Source organism: Mesocricetus auratus, unplaced genomic scaffold (genome assembly GCF_017639785.1).
Source record: "Mesocricetus auratus isolate SY011 unplaced genomic scaffold, BCM_Maur_2.0 Super-Scaffold_4256, whole genome shotgun sequence".
In the NCBI taxonomy this organism is placed as follows: domain Eukaryota; kingdom Metazoa; phylum Chordata; class Mammalia; order Rodentia; family Cricetidae; genus Mesocricetus; species Mesocricetus auratus.
Window position 1 is genome coordinate 105,412,618 of NW_024429182.1, and position 17,033 is coordinate 105,429,650.

Sequence of the window (17,033 nt, forward strand, 5' to 3'; positions counted from 1 at the left end):
ATTCAACCTTATTTCCTATCCTAGAAAAGCCTTTCAGGAGAAAGCTCTCAGTGAAGAACCACTTGAAAATTCCAATCCCTTGGAAATGGGAAAAGCCCATCATTTAATGTCAAACATGCCGCCTGTATGAATTACTCTGCTTGTCTTCTGGAAGCTATACAAGAAAGTCCCCATGCACCTGTCAGTTGATGTCCTGCGGCCTAGGACTCTAATGATACATGTAACAATGAGTAGAACATAAAATTCCTCTTCAAAATAAACAGAAGTACATTCTACTTTCTCAATAGCTGATTTGTCAATTTTTAGAGGATTTTTATTAACAGAATTTGTTCAGTTTTAACAGCACGTTTCCCAAATTGGCAAAATTTAGGCAGATCACTACAAAAAAAAAAACCTTAGAAACAAAAAGAAACAGAGCTGGAGAAGGCCAGATTTCTTCCTGGCAGTGCACAGTGGCAAATCTCCCAGAACTAAGGATAGCTGCCAAGGGGGGAAGAGAAAAAGAAAAGACTTTCTGAAAGTAGCCAGCCCAGGCACACTGCCTTCCCAACAGCTGGAGGAGATGGGAGCAACACACAGGTAGGTCTGCCTTGTTCTTTATTGCAGCCCAGTTCAAAGGCAGTCATCGAGCTCAAAGGAAGCGGCCCATTTCCTGGATTGGCATCACACATCCTACCAGCTGCAGCTGCAGCATTTTTAATCCAGCTTCTGCTTCTCCTTTTGGGGCAGGAATGGGGACCAGAAACTTCAGCCTCAAAACCAGGAAGACACCCCTGCTTGAAGCTGAAGAGGCAAGAAGTGGCTCTCCCTCCGGTGAAAGGCACTCAGGAACCATGCCAGTTCTGATGGCATGAGAGCTGCCATCTCCAGAAATTCTTCCTGGAGATGATAAAAGACAAGGAGGACGGAGCAGTCATCTGGGTGGGATGGCTGCAGCCACCCCATCACTCTTCTGTCTCAACCTTGGCCCCCCCAAAAACATGACAAAAGAGGGAAATCAATCCCATACAGAAAACAAAGTGGGTGGAAATGTGGGTGTAGTGAACATAAAAGAAGAAAACAAAAGTTATTTTTTTTAAAGTTTGGCATTTTTGTAGAAATCTGCGATCCATTTCTTCATGTGTTTAACTTCCAGTAAGCGAGATATCAGCACAGTGGAAGGATCAAAGGCAGTGCTGGCTCGGAGATCTAAATGATGGGCCCCGTTGGGGATATTGATAGCCACCAGGGTATCTGTAATGTCTTTGGTCACTCCACCTCCTGACCATGGGTCTAAGTCACCATTGCTGCAAATGAGGGGAAGAGGAGCAATTAGTACACCTTCATATTGTTTCCACTTTTTCAATTTCATGAGCATTACTCATTTGAACGCTCACTTTCAAGGTTTCATATATAAGTACATCTTAATTTCCCCTGAATATACCTAGGAATAGAGTTTCTGAGATATGTGATACCACTTAACTTCTTCATGAAGTTGGATTTTTTTTTTCAATTGTGGATCTAAGCTGGGATTAGAGGTGAGCTTTACCATTAGGCTACATATCAGTCTTCCCTGTGGTCTTGATTTTCACATACACCCTAACTGATATTGATCATCTTTTCATGTGTTGTTAGGCCACCTGAATATAACATTTGGAAATTTCTCTATTGAGATTATCATTGTTTTCCCTTATTCAGCTCATGAATACCCCTGTTGCCTGCACTCCCTGACCTTCATTGTGCAGACTTCAGAGGCGCCACGTACCTAAGTTCCACAAGTACTAAAAATACTTCTAAACTTTCACAATGTTGTTGTCACTGAAAAATACCTGTATACACAGACCCCTGTGGGTGTTTTTCCGTCTGGCTTTTAGTAGCTGCTTAGGGTGGTGACTAGGTAAGCTGATGGAGAGATTCAAGAAGCTTCATTCAAAAATACTACCTTAAAAATGTTATTGATATGCCGGGCGGTGGTGGCGCACGCCTTTAATCCCAGCACTCAGGAGGCAGAGGCAAGGGGATCTCTGTGAGTTCGAGGCCGGGCTGGACCGACAGCCTCCAAAACAATACAGAGAAACCCTGTCTCATAAAAACAAAACAAAAAAAGCAAAAAAAAAAATGTTATCGCTGGGCGTGGTTGCTCACACACCTGCAATTCCAGCACTGGAAAGGTGGAGGAAGGAGGATCAGGAATTCAAGGTCTTCCTTAGCTACATAAGGAGTTCAATGTCAGTCTGGACTATATGAAACTTCGTTTCAAAAAAACCAAATGAGCATCATCTTTCCCAATATAAGAATATAAAATGTCTTCCTATTAAAAGGAATATACTTAGATAAGAGTTGAGAGATTCATTATTCTATGGGTATAATGACATGACAAGTCATTAAGAGTTGGTTTTATATGGTGTCTATTTAGCAGCATAACAGAAGTGGTTCTTCCCTGGAGTCTATGACCTGTCTAACATAGGTTCTTAGCTGATAATGGTACTAACTACGGTTTTCACCTTGTGGAGCCAGCCTTAAATTCAATGAGAAAGTGGCTGGTCATTCCCATGATGTCTGTGCCACCATTGCACCAATGAGCATGCTTGCCTACCCAGTCATTATTGTAGCTCACAGGGTTCATAGCTGGGTATGATTAGTGATTGATTTTTTTCCTCTAGTAGCTTGCATAGCACCTTCCAGCACTATGAAGGTAGGGATGAAGCTTCTGGGTCCATACAGCTTGATTTTGCCATGTTCTATTATTCAAGTATGTGGTATCTTACCACCACGTTCTGGAGGGTAACCAAGAGCAATGACAATAAGCCTGTTAGCATCTGGGGGCTCTTTGGGACCTCACCAACAACTCCAAAATAATCAACTAATTCCTGGCATTGGGATTTTATTAGTTAGACTTTGACATCTAACAGGGGCATTGTTGCCCAATTATAGGGAAACTCTATTTTATATATGTGTGTATTTTGTGTGTGTGAGTGTGTGTGTGAATGTGTGTGTGTGTGTAGAGGCCAGAAGTCAATGTCAGATGTCTTCTTCTGTCCTTCTCTTTACTCTTTTGAGACAGGCTCTCATTGAACTTAAAGCTGACTATTTTGGCTAGACTGGCTGACCAGAGATCTATCCTACACTGACCTACCCCCACAACAACTAGGGTACAGACATGCACTACTGTGTTCAGCTTTTACATGGTACTGAGGATTGGAATTCAGGTCCTCTCACTTGTGCAGGAAATACTTTCCACAGTGCACCATCTCTCAATCCTATCAATCAACTCTTTCTAGGCAAATATGTAAATAAATATTCAGGTATATTGAGTACATGTGTATTTGAAATACAACTTTAAATCCCCTGTCCTATTATTATATACTTCTCTTTTAAAAAAAATAGTATTTTAATTGTAACTTAATATAGAATTCTACGGGAAAAAATACTCTAAATATATACTTTTGTTTGTTTCTTTGTTAGTTCTATCACAAATGAAGCAAAGTGGAAAACCCCCATGTCCAATAGAAGTAATAATATTCCTCTACAAGATAAATGTTTTACATAAACCACACAGAAGATGGATTCTCTAAGAATACAAATTTCTTTTTTTCATTTTCCAGTTAATAAGCTCAACCCAGACAGGAAATGCTCCAGTATTTGGAAAACAAAAAGTCCCTGCAGTCATGTGATGAGCAAACTGCATCTGATTTAAAAGGTCATCTGAAGCACCTGGTGACTTAGCAACAGTGTTGGGAGTTGCTGAGAGACCTGGCCTGCACATGGACTTGAATTTCTCAGTGCAGACATGAAAGCTACACAAGGCACTGGGAAATATATATACTGTTTTTTTTTTTTTTGAGGGACTTAGATATCTAGGTAAATTCCCAACAACCAGCCTCACATAATCACTGGCAATCATTAATTTGCCTGGGAAATGCTGTTAGTTATCTAGTTCTTCATGGGGTCCCTTCTTGAATTTATACTTAAATAACTGAGAATCACCATTGGAGAAATAATCTATGGATTTTAGAAAATACAAATCCTCCCAAGAAAATCACTGCACAATGAAAAGAATTGCCAAAGTAGGACTATAACAGCTACTATTTATTAAGGCTTCAGCTACCCAACAAATGTTTACTGAGTACCCACCTTGTATCTGGCACTCAAGAGCAAAGTGGAATGGCATCGATATTGGGTTCTATGTTACTTTATTACCTAGTACTTTCCTAGTTCTGGTTTCTCAACATTTCTGCAAGTGTCTCCATCAAACAACAAGCTCACCTGAAAATTATGTTTGAGTGTGAACTGATGTTTTTGCCACCATACAATGTAGTTATCCAATTAGGTCGTGGTTTCACACCCCACTGGTTAAAACAGTCATCAGAAAACCTCTCGAAGTCCCACACATAACTTTCAAACATGTCATCAACACCATTAGCACAAAAGGGCATGACCATTTCTGTGCAGGACTGAAAAGCAAAGCAGAAAAGGAAACAAAGGGAAAATGCAGTGAAAAGAGATACATTATGCAAATTTATTCAGCTGCTAAGTTGTAGAGCTAGGGTCTGAACTTGTAATTAAGCTTCAGCCCCTATCCCACCCCCAACTTCCCTGCCACACAACTCCTTATTTCTCATACAAAGACATGGTTGAGACATCACAGAAGTTAGTACTGTTTTCTTTCTTCTTCTCTCCTTCCTTCCTCCCTCATGTCTGAATGTCTTTCTTCCTTTCTGTCCGTCTTCCTTCCTTTCTTTTTCAAAGCACCTTCTTTCACATCTTTGACTATATTAAACCTTCAGTACAACCCTGGCAGCCTTATTGTGCAGGTGGCAGAATGGAGCCTCAGAGTCAATTAGGCCCCCTTCTTTTACAACCATACTTTCTAGGACTTGTCAAGGTCTGTTACAGTGTTAATTGATCTAGCTTTCTTATCAGGCTATATTTTATGGTAAAAATTACATAAATTATTTATTTTTATATATTTGAAACATAAGAGAATGTGATCAATGATAACCATTCATTACATATTTGCTAATGATTAAATATAGGAAGAAAGGAAAAAAGAATAAAGAAGAAAGCAGGAGAGGGTCATGTTGCAACTTCACAGTGCCTAGACTTGGATGCAAGTGAGTAGCACAATGACTGGTAGTATATTACAGTGCAATAATACCAGTAAAGACCAAATTGAACATGGGAAATCATGCATGCTCACCTGATAGCTCCAGCCAGTGGAGCCTAGACTGGGAGTAGCTGTTTGTGAAATACTCAGGCATTGTGCTTGGCCTGAATAATTATAATATACATTCAGAGCTTTGAAAATATTCTGCAGCAGCACTGTATCAGATACATTAGGATTTTTCAAATACTGGCACACTACCTAAGAGGTAAACATGGAAAGAGTCAGATATGAATAGAAAGAATAATTTAATAACAAAGAGGAAATATGTCATAAACCATTGATAAGTATCTTAATACATTGCTTAACAATTTCTACCTCTGAAGAATAACTCCCTCTCTCAAAGAGTAGTGAAATAAATCAGTTATTTGCATGGCATGCAAACCCATGGTATGCAAAGTGGCCTACATCTCTTCCTTCTTCACTGCCCTTTGCTCCAGTGTCCAGTAAAATCATTCTCCACCACACCATGCTCTTTCTCTCTTCCCTCAAATCTCTTTTCCCATACATTAAGCCTATGAATGTCTGACCAATTCATCCTTCATAACACCACCTGAAATATCCCCTCCTCTCTGAGGTCACCCCTGCATGTGCTTGCCAGCCTGAAAGAACCAAACCATTCTCAGTGCTTCACTACACTCTGTCCTGTTCAGATCGCAGCCTCTACAATACTGATATCAGAATGTCTCCCTCAGTGCTTAGCAAAGTCTCTAAGAACTAGATCTTTGCTGGGTAAAGGACTATATTTTAATAAGAATGCAAAAGTTTTTAAAATTTCATTTGTGTATGCATGTGGGTGTACATGTGTAAATGTAGGCCAAAGGGCAACCTTGGGTATCATTCCTTTGTTGTTATCCACTTGTTTCATTGCCTTGGACTCATCAAGTAGGAAAGGCTGGCTTGCATCAAGCGAATGGAAATGTCTCCATTTCCTTGACAGTGGAATTACAAACATGGGCCACCATACACCGCTTTATCACTTTCTTTTTAAGACAGGAAGGAACTCACCATAACATCCAATATTTCATTTTTTTCTAATCAATAGCAAGAGAAACTACACAAACACATGGAGAGAGAACATTATACTTATGGATGACTAGTGGGTCAAAAAGAAATTGGTATTAAAATTCTAGAATCAAATGAAAAAGAAAACACAACTTAACCAGAATCTTCAGGATATAACTAAAGCAGTTCTAAGTGGTCCTAGTTATGAGTGCTTATATTTTAATCATAAATCTTTCACACAAAATAATTTAATGACATACCTTAAGGTATTAGAAAAATGAGAGTATTACACATCCAAAAGTAGCAGACAGCAAGAAATAATAAAGATAAGGGCATGAATTAATGAAATGGAGACTAAAAGAAAAACTCATAGAATCAATCAAGGGGTTGGGGAAAAAAATATAAGACAGATTGACAAAACACCTAGCCAAACTAGGCAAAGAAAAGAGAGATGGGTATTAAGTTAACAAAATTGGAGATGAAAGAGGGAAGTTATTACACATGCCAATGAAATCCAATCATTTGTGGTGGTTTATCTGCACTGTTCCATTAATTAGTCTTAGAATCACCATGGAGACAAGGGTCTCGCTTGGGATATGAGATGTTTCCAGTAAGGCTTCACTGAAAAAGATCCACCCAAAAAAGGAGAAGCACCACCCCATAGGCTGGGTCTCTACTGAATAAAAAAAGAGGAGAGAGCTTCCTGGAGAGGATGCAGTATGACCAGCTGCTGCTGTGCCTCCATGATGAACACATCCCCAGAATGTGAGACAAAATATAGCCCTCCTCCCTTACATCACTTCTTGTCAGGTAGCTAGTCACAGCAATGAGAAGAGTAACTAGCACACTTCAAAAGAAGAAATGTAAATGGCCTATATATGTGTGTGTCTGTCACAAGGATGGAAGAATGTGTGTGTGTGTGTGTCTGTGTGTGTGTGTGTGTGTGTGTGTGTGTGTGTGTGTGTGTGTGTGTGTGTGTGAGAGAGAGAGAGAGAGAGAGACAAGGAAGGATGGAAAAACAAATACTGAGAGCAAGAGAAATAGTCTTCCCTAAGGGAAAAGCATACCAATCGGTTATTCAAAATGAAATGGTCAGCCCTGAAAACATTATGTTTATTTATTTAGGGACATACATAAACAACAACAAGTGAAGAAAAAGAAGCCATGAATCTGAGAGAGAGCATAGAGGGGGGTACATGAGAGAAGCTGAAGGGAAGAAAGGGAAAGAAGGATATGATATATTATAGTCTCAAAAATAAAAAAATACTGGAGATGTTAGTAGTTGTTCAGTCCTGATGAAGGCATATCATCTTTTATGGAACAATCTTTGCCAATGTTCTGTAGATTTAAAACTTTCAAACTAAGCCAATAAAATAAAACAAAACCCCTTCATATACTAAATCAAAGAATAAGATAGAAGAGAAGAGGAGGAAGAAAGAAGAAAGGTGTATGGAGAGAGAGAGAATGAGAGGAAGAAAGGAAGACAAATGGTCAATAAACACTTGAAAAAGTATTGAAGACTCAAGATCATGATGGGAAAACCAACAGAGACAGCCGACCAGAGCTAATGGGAGTTTATGGACTGTATAGCAACATCTGGGAAGACTGCATGGGACAGAACTAAGCCCTCTCCATGTAGATAACAATTATGTAACTTGGTTTGTCTGTGGGACCCCTGGCAGTGGGACCAGAATCTATCCCTGGTGCACGAGCTGGCTTTTTGGAGCCCATTCCCTATAATGAGATTCCTTGCTCAGCCTTGATGCAGGGGGAAGGGGCTTGGCCCTCCCTCAACTTAATGTGCCAGACTTTGTTAAATCCCCATGGAAGGCCTTACCCTCTCAGAGGAGTGGATGGGGAGATGGGTTGAAGGGGGGTTGGGAGGAGAGAGGGAGAAGGAACTATGGTTAGTACATAAACTGAATTTTTTTTAAAAAAGTATTGAAGTCCTTAGGCATTAAGAAAATGCAAATTAAAACTGCTTTGAGATTTCAGTTCACCTCAGACAAAATGGTTATCATCAAGAGAACAAATGAAAATAAATGCTAGTGAGGATATGGGGAAAGAGGAACTCTTATATACTACCAGTAAGAATATAAATTTATAGAGATACCACACAATTAGGTAAGGAAGCTGCTCAACATAGAACTACAGCTCTACCACTCTTGGCTAAATACTCAAAAGATACTAAGGCAACCTAACACAAAGATACATATACAACCCTATTAACTGCCACCCTATTCATAATGTCTACAAAAAAAAATGAACCTGCTTACATGCCCACCAACAGAAGAATGGTAGAAAAATGAAAGCATGACATTCCAGGAAACTGAATAGAACAAGGAGTCACTTTTTATTTTATGTTTTATTTTATGCATATAGATATTTTGCCTGAATGTATAACTATACAACATATGCATGCCTGGTACAGGTGTCAGGTCCTCTGAAACAGGAGTTACAGACTGTTGTGAGCTGCTATGTAGGTACTGAGAATTGAACCTGGGTCCTCTGGAAAAGCAATCAGTGCTGTATGGTTCTCTCATATATGAACCACAGATTTAAAGGTGTGTGTGCGCGTGTGTGTGTGTCTTAAAACTAAAAAGGGGATCATGAGAGGAGAGGCCAAGACCTTAACAAAGAGGATTGGAACTAGAGAGAGTCAGGATACATATGACATGAAAGCAGAAGGCGTCTGTTTAGGGAAAGGAGAGGAACCAGCAACAGTAGAGGAACAGAGAATGGAAGAAACAATGGAGGAGATGGATGATTTAAAACAAAGAATAACAACCCTCAATACATATATATATATTAATCTCATTATAAAACCTATTACTTTGCATGTTAACCTAGAAAATATTTTTAAAACCCCCACAACAATGCTCTTTAAAAGCTGAGAAGAGGCCCAGTGGTCTTTATGCATACTGAAGAATCAAATGACAGAAGGTTTTTCTTTTTTTCCTCTTCTCCTCTTCCTGCATCCTTCATACCAACTCTACAATTATTTCCTCACAGGGATGTAACTTCTGTTAACAGTGGGCAATGTAAACAAATGTGCAAACTCAAAAGACAAATTAAAAAGTGAAAATTGAGCTACACACACAATATTTACCTGTTTTTTGTTGAAAACAGAAAATAAATGTTTCCTATTAATTTAAGGTTTTAATAAAGAGACTGTTACATTAAAAGTAACTTGTGAACCAGACCCAGTGACACAGGCTTGCAATCCCAGATGCTGGGGAGGCCTCCCTGGACAAGAGTAACTTCAAGACTGCTTCTCAAAACAAAACCAAGAGACAGATGATATCACAAAAGCAGTGATATAGCTTAGCATGTGAGAGGTCCTAGGATCGATCACTCTACTGTGGGTGGGAGGTGGGAGGTGTCCTTATGAAAACTGCTCTCACATGACTAATTCTAGTTTCATTTCTACTTTAGAAATACCATCAATTAATGACACTTTATGCTGGAGAGGATGTGGAGAAAGGGGAACACTCCTCCACTGATGGTGGGAGTGCCAACTCGTACAGCCACTTTGGAAATCAGTATGGAGATTCCTCAGAAAAATGGGAATCAGTCTATCACAGGACCCAACAATTCCACTCTTAGGCATATATCCAAAAGATGCACATTCATACAACAAAGATGTCTGTTCCACTATATTCATAGCAGCATTATATGTAATAGCCAGAACCTGGAAGCAACCTAGATGCCCGTCAACTGAAGAGTGGATAGAGAAAATGTGGTACATTTATAAAATGGAGTACTATTCAGCAGAAAAAAAAAAAAAACAGTGGAATCTTGAAATTTGCAGGCAAATGGATGGCACTAGAAGAAACCATCCTGAGTGAGGTAACCCAGCCACAAAAAGACAAACATGGTATGTACTCACTCACATATAGATTTTAGACATGGATCAGAAGAGTGCCAGCCTACAATCCCACTGTCAGAGAGTCTGGGAAACAGAACCTCCATCTAGTGACATACGGAAGCAGAGGCAGACACCCACAGCTAAACACTGAGCTGAACTCAAGGAACCCAGTGACAGAGAGGGAGGACTGATGAGCAAAGGAGTCAAGACTGGGCTAGTTTAACCACAGAAACAGCTGACCTGAACAAGGAGGAGCTCTTGGACCCCAGACTGATGGCTGGGAGGCTAGCATGGGACTGATCCAGACACCTGAATGTGGGTGTCAGTGAGGAGGCCTAGGCAATCTATGGGGCCTTGGGTAGTAGATCAGTATTTATCCCTGGCATACAAACGGACTTTGGGTGCCCATTCCACAATGAGGGATGCTCTCTTAGCCTGAAATCTTGGGGGGAGGGCCTAGGCCCTGCCCTGGATGAAATGACAGACTCTGGAGATCCCCCATGGAGGGCCTCACCTTCCCTGGGGAGTGGAGTGGGGATTGGGTAGGGGGCTTGGAGGCCTGGTGGTGAGGGCGGGAGAGGAGGGGAGGGAGGGGGAGCTGGGATTGACATGTAAAGCAAGCTTGTTTCTAATTTAAATAAAAAAAGACTTAAAAAATTGTAACATGATACAATATGATGTAATTAATTCATATTAGAATAAAAGCAGTTACCATTTTAAAAAAAAGAAAAGGAAATACTATCAATTATATCCTCAAACCTTAACCATGAATTCAGCCAGGCTTTGGTTTTAAAACTAAGAGAGACAGTCTTAACAAAAGAATATTTAAAGGCGAGCATATGTAATAAATACTCTTGCCATGAAAAGAACTCTAGCATTGTGAAAGATCAAAAAATGAGTATGATATGCTTTCACACTGGAAAAAGAACATGAGATTATCATAATTTACACTCCCATTGTCTTCAACTAAATCTAACATGTTGCATGGTCCTCAGCAGAACTCCATGCATTTACTTTTGTGCTACTGTACAGAGCAAGATAGGGGGCCTTGGAGAAGAGGCCCCCTTGTTTAGGATCACAGAGCAGTAAGCGCCAGGTCATGCCCTGGCCACCTTGCATGCTGCTGTTTGGCATGTGGGTCATCATTTATAGTAAGTGTAGCATTTAGAATGCCTTTAACAGCCCATTGAATCATAGTACGATGACAAAAGCTACCACTTATTCAGCTAAGTTAATGTATTACATGGATCTAGGCATGATATATATATCACAAATATGAGATATACTATACTTACAAAGTACAGCTCAGAGTTTGGCACATAGGAGTTATTCTATTAGCACTCCAACTATTGATCTTATTTCTTATTCCCATGGTGCTGTAACTGATGAGAGTTATCTCCAGTTCTTGAATGAGAAAACTAATGTCAGAAGACATAGCTAGCATGGCTAAGGTCACATAATCAGAAAGCTGTAGAACCCAGGATTTCAGCACACAATCATTAATTTCACAAAGTCCCTAAGAAACAGGGATTTTTTTTCTGATGTTGAAAGTCTGAGACTACATATTTAAAAAAATATAAAAAGAAAAATATTTTATAAAAACAACAAAAGAGACACTTTTCTGTTACCGTGATAGGCCAAGCAGGCAAGGGCTGTAAAAAGTTGGCTTCGTAAGGGTAGTCCACCATGGCCAGGTTCACCCAGGTCTCAGAGATCCAATCTTTTAAATTTGAGATGTCCTCAGAAGTCAAGGGTCTACATAGGTGAAGGGCTTTTGTGAGCCATTGGAGTCCACTGTCTGAAAATAGAAGGGGACTGTTAATCTACAGATCAGGAGTCATTTATTCTTTACTTGGTATTAAAAAAAAAAAAAAAACAAATTTCTACATGACTTCTCCAAGAATTTTTCCAGCATTCAACAAAGTATTTTAGGGCAACTAGATAGACCCATAAAATTTACCAAAATTAACATTACTCCCCAGTTGAAGATACTATTGAAATAAATAATACTAAAAAGAATGCATAAACTACGACTAAATTAAAAATAGATGCACTTGATAATTAGAACAGTGATTTCAACCTTCCTGATACTGTGATCCTTTAATATAATTTCTCATGTTGCGGTGACCTCCCCAACCATAAAATTATTTTGTTGCTACTTTATAACTGTAATTTTACTACTGTTATGAATCATAATATAAATATTTGATATGCAAGACATCTGATATGTGACCACCAAAAAGGTTGAGACCCACAGATTGAGAACCCATGACTTACACTGAGCACAAGACAGCAAACAAAAAACTAACATACAAAAATCCCACACTGTGTAACTCTCATTACTAAGATGTATGAATCAGAAAACCAGCCTATGGTTCAAAATGAGATTCCCTGTGTAGGCTTGAGGACAGCAGCAAGGGTGTATGAGATGCTGGCTTTGTCTTTTCTGGATCTGTATACTACTGATACCAACAACTTGCTTTTACAGTTTTATTCATTCATATCTTTTGATTGGTATGATTCTCTATAAGCATAACGTGTGTGTGTGTGTGTGTGTGTGTGTGTGTGTGTGTGTGTGTGTGTGTGTGTGTGTGTGTGTGTGTGTGTGTGTTTAATATGTAGCAATGTTAGGCTAGGGAGAACCTTCAGTAGGTAGTGTGCCAGCCATACAAACATATAGACCTGAACTTGAATTCCTATAACCCATATAAAAACCCAGTAAATCCAGTCAGGTCAGGAGGGTAAAAGATAAGCCTACCCCTGAAGCTCACTGGCCAGCCTAGCCTACTGATAAGCTTCAGGGTCAGTGAGAGACTATGTCTCAAAAAAATAAAAGTGGGGGGGGGGGCTTGAAGAAAGGCATCAAAGGTGACCTCTGACCTCCACACCCACGTACATGCATGCCCACTGAACATATACAACAGTGATCTCATATCATTCCAACAGGCACATACAAAAAATACATATCATATATAAACATATAGACAGACAACACAACAAAGACATGATTATTTACAAAAAAATTATAAGTGGAAGTGTTAATTTTTTTCTGGGGGCAGGTGTCTGAGACAGTTTCTCTGTGTGGCCCTGGCTGCCTGGGAACTAGCTCTGTAGGTCAGACTGTCCTCGAATTCAAAGAGATCTGCCTACCTTTGCCTCCTGAATGTGGGGATTAAAGGGGTGTGGCATTATCACCCAGTGGCAATATGCATTTTTAATAAATTAAGGGTTAAAGAAAAACAAACTGCAAATCCATTGTCTTAATGAAAGCTTACCTGTTCTTGAGAGTCGGTTAATGGCACCCCAGGATCTGCGGATGCTCTCTGAACAATGTGGACCACTTTTCCTAAAATCTTCAGTTACAATCTTCATAAACACATCACAGGGAACCAAATTCTCAAACTGCCAGATAGGGGCAGAAGCTGCAAGAGCTCTTAATGATAAGGGAAATGAGAGGAGAAAGGGAAATGAGGAGAAATGTAACTCATCTACTCATTTTTTGTTTGTTTGTTTTGCTTTTTTAAATGTGTGTATCTATGCATGCATGTGTACGTGTGTGTGTGTATGTGAATGTATGTCACAAGTGTGAAAGTCCCTGTGAAGGCTAGAGACAGGGTCATAGAATGAAGCATGCTTTACTAAAAACAAATCTCGAATTTTCTCTCAGCTGTGTCAAGCATGAATGCACTTACCCAACTACTAAGTGAGGATATTTCATCCTGAACCAGGCTGCAAGCATGCCACCATAAGAGCCCCCAAGGGCAATGACAGGTTGATTTTCAGCTCCCGGGACAGTTCTTTTCAAGTGTCTGATTAACTCTGCAAAATCAGCCAGAGCTTGTTCTGATGTCAGAAAATTCAAGTGTCGGGAATCCTGTATATGTGTATACATTTTATTGTAAGAACAGAGACAAAGAAACTAGGCATAAATGTGCACATAATGGCAGCTGAGGAACAGCATAGATTCAGAACAGTTTTTATTCCTTGAAATAGACTTCCAGACAACTGAGCTAAAGCCCACAGTACCCACATCAAAGCAATCCAGGAGAAGTAACTAAGTCCATGAAAGAACACAATATATTTTCTAATCAAATGCAATTTCATTGCTGTTAAAGTTTTTTTTTTAATGCAGAACAGAAGGCAAGGCCTAACATACATTTAAATATATAAGTACAGAGATATCACCATGGCCTCCTTGAACATTTAACCAGTTTGATTCCTCTCTATCACAGCTCTGATTTTTTCCTAAGAAACATAAACTGTATATATGATACAACATTATTTTTGATGTACAAAGCTCCTTACTTGTAATGAAGGTAATATGTTTGAGGAAGATTTATAAAAGGGACCATCCTAGAAAGGAGATCTTAGTCAGGTATTTCCCAGGACCATACAGTAGCATTCCTTGGGTCCAAACTGCCTTCATTGTCCCCAGCAGCTCGGCATCCTCCAGCATAGACAGTGATGGTTTAGAGCAAGGCTATGGGAACCCACAGGGTTTGTGAGGAAGCTTCTTAAGCCCTTAGCTTATGTTTTATGGGTGAATGTCAGTGACCTTATGAGGTTTAAAGGTTATCTTTGTTTCTGAGTAAAATAAAATTGCAGTAAGAATTATCACCACAGTGTATCTGGAACTCTTTTAAAAATTACTGCCAAGTCCTCAACCCTAAAAATTTAATTTTTCTTCTTGCCTGAAGTTCACCAGTTCTACCTGGGCAGAGCCTGTTTTTCTTCACCACTTTCACACAACTACAAAAAGGAACAGAAACAATTGCCAAACCCAAAGATCTGTTAGACGCCAGAGAGAATGGAGGAAGTGTCCTGAAAAGACTAGACATCTAGTCTGTCAGACAAGGGGCAGCAGAGGAGGTGTGAGCTGGCAGCATAAGTGAAGGATTCCAGTCCCCAAGTACGAGCTCCTCTGCTATGGAAGCCCCACAGTGATCTAGACAGCGAAGAATACTTGGGACACTGACAGACATGTGCCCCTCTCCTTCTCCATGCCCTTAATCCAGAGTTCCACCTCAGTGGGCCCCATAGCTTCTTCAGCAGAACCCCTGGCTGTGGGGAAGTGAACCCACCCTATCTGTTTCCTTGAATGAGCTTAAGTACTAACTTGTCATCTCCCTGGTAATGCAGCCCTGCCTTGGCCCTACCCAGAAAGCATCATCATTTGAAACATCACAACACAACTTGTAGGCATGTTCTTCCAATAAGACAATGATATTCTCTACCCAAGCCTGGCACATGTCCTATCTGTGTTCTCCTTTGCAAATGTCATTTGCACTAGATGCTATTTTCTCAAGGCCTTGTTGAGGTTGTAGAATTAATAGAAACATTTATTGATAGATGTGATGGAATATGAAACTACACTAATATGCAGCTGTTATAATTTCATTTAAAGTCCTGACATGTAATGGAATACAAACTAAATCCTGAGAAAAGGATTCCAAGCCAAAATATACTCTCTCCTCCTTACCAGAAAGATTATATGTTTGCTGCAGCAACAAGTAGAAATAAACTCAGCTGTCAATCACAGACAGCTATAAGACTAGAAGGGAAACACTATATCGATTGAAGACAATGATCCCTGAGTAAAATGAAACCCACTCAGCAAGTTCTATGAGGATTTAGCTCTGTGTGGGTCCATTTTCCTCTGCAAGATGAAGAAGTGCCAAACTCAGCAGGCCAAGAGAGATTGTTTAGATGCATCTATAAACCTTTCACACTCCTTTCTTCTAAATATATAACCTAACTCATTCCTTTGGACTTGGGTTACACTTAGTGACAAGGTTCTAGTGAATAAAATGTGCTAGAAGTGGTGATCCATGAGTACCTTCTAATGACCTGTTCACTTCAGCTTCCATCTTGGCTTGCAGTATTGAGAGAAGTTAGCTACTACATCACAAAGCCCCTCACACAGGAACATTGGACAGAGCATCACAGACCTCTTTTTTACCAGTGTCCACTGCAGTTTATCATTCCTCTGATGACCATCTATGAATGGATTGCTGCCAGCTACCACTTTGACATTTTAACCTAAAGAGACCCTGAAGCAGAACCTCCCAACTAAGCTCTTTCTAATTCCTCACTCATAGGAATTGTGACCTAATGAATACTTTCCACCATTCTGGTGTGTTTGCTCATGCTTGTGACTCCAGCATTGGAATAGGAGACAGAACAAGAGGACTTTAAGTTCAAGACCAGCCTGCATTACATAGCTAGACACTCTCTAAACAATCCAGCACAAACAATAAGTTTGCTAGTCTTGAAGTCAGGACGACTTCATATACACGGCACTAGATAACTGACACAGCTCTATACCTTTGTCAGACTTGCCTATTTGACCTTCGGTCTAGGTCTCACTCCCCTGACACCTTCAGTCAATTAGCACAATTCTATGTGACAAAGCCCCTAGCATTCCTTTTCTCCTGTATGCTTCACCTACTCCATTAACCTTCACCCCCATCCAAAATGTGTGCTGACCTCTCATCTCCTCTCTCTGTTATACTTTACTTCCATTTTATATGACACTACATATAGTTGAGTACAGTTGTTTCCAATTCTCAAATAATATTTATAACATCCCTTATGCTATTGACAACTTTTGTGAGCACAGAAAAGGAAAAAAGTATATCAAAAACAAATGTGGGTCCACTTTGCTGGTGGAGTATTGACTGTAGCAAGCTACAGACGGTTAAGACACAACAACTTGAATGTTTCCCATTAGTTTCAGGGCTTGTTCATTCCACTAGTCACATGTCTATGTAAAATAAAGAACAAAATTTGTCACCCAGTCCAACAAATTAGAACAAACCACTCTGCCACTGACTTATAGCACATGTATATTTTACACTTATTTTTTTACTCATGATAACATAAAAACTCAGTTAATTGAATATAAAATTTTAAAAGTTCCTTTCAAAACATCATGAAACCTGAAACATGGCTATTCTCAAATTATTTTAGATGACAATTCACAAGAAGGTAGTATCACTCTATTGAATGAGGTAAAAG

The 17,033-nt window shown here is 39.7% G+C and overlaps 1 protein-coding gene across 1 annotated transcript in view; it reads right to left on the bottom strand.

Moving 5' to 3' along the window:
• Window positions 1–288: 288 nt before the first annotated feature.
• LOC101840656 (lysosomal Pro-X carboxypeptidase) overlaps window positions 289–17,033 on the bottom strand; it is a 50,220-nt gene continuing 33,475 nt past the window's right edge. The window contains exons 4-9 of the mRNA XM_005074113.4: window positions 13,709–13,890; window positions 13,292–13,449; window positions 11,645–11,814; window positions 5,180–5,344; window positions 4,246–4,433; window positions 289–1,286 (exon numbers count right to left, since the gene is read on the bottom strand). Coding sequence (XP_005074170.1) covers window positions 1,076–1,286; window positions 4,246–4,433; window positions 5,180–5,344; window positions 11,645–11,814; window positions 13,292–13,449; window positions 13,709–13,890 — 1,074 coding nt within the window. The 3' untranslated portion in view covers window positions 289–1,075. The remainder of the gene's footprint in view (window positions 1,287–4,245; window positions 4,434–5,179; window positions 5,345–11,644; window positions 11,815–13,291; window positions 13,450–13,708; window positions 13,891–17,033) is intronic.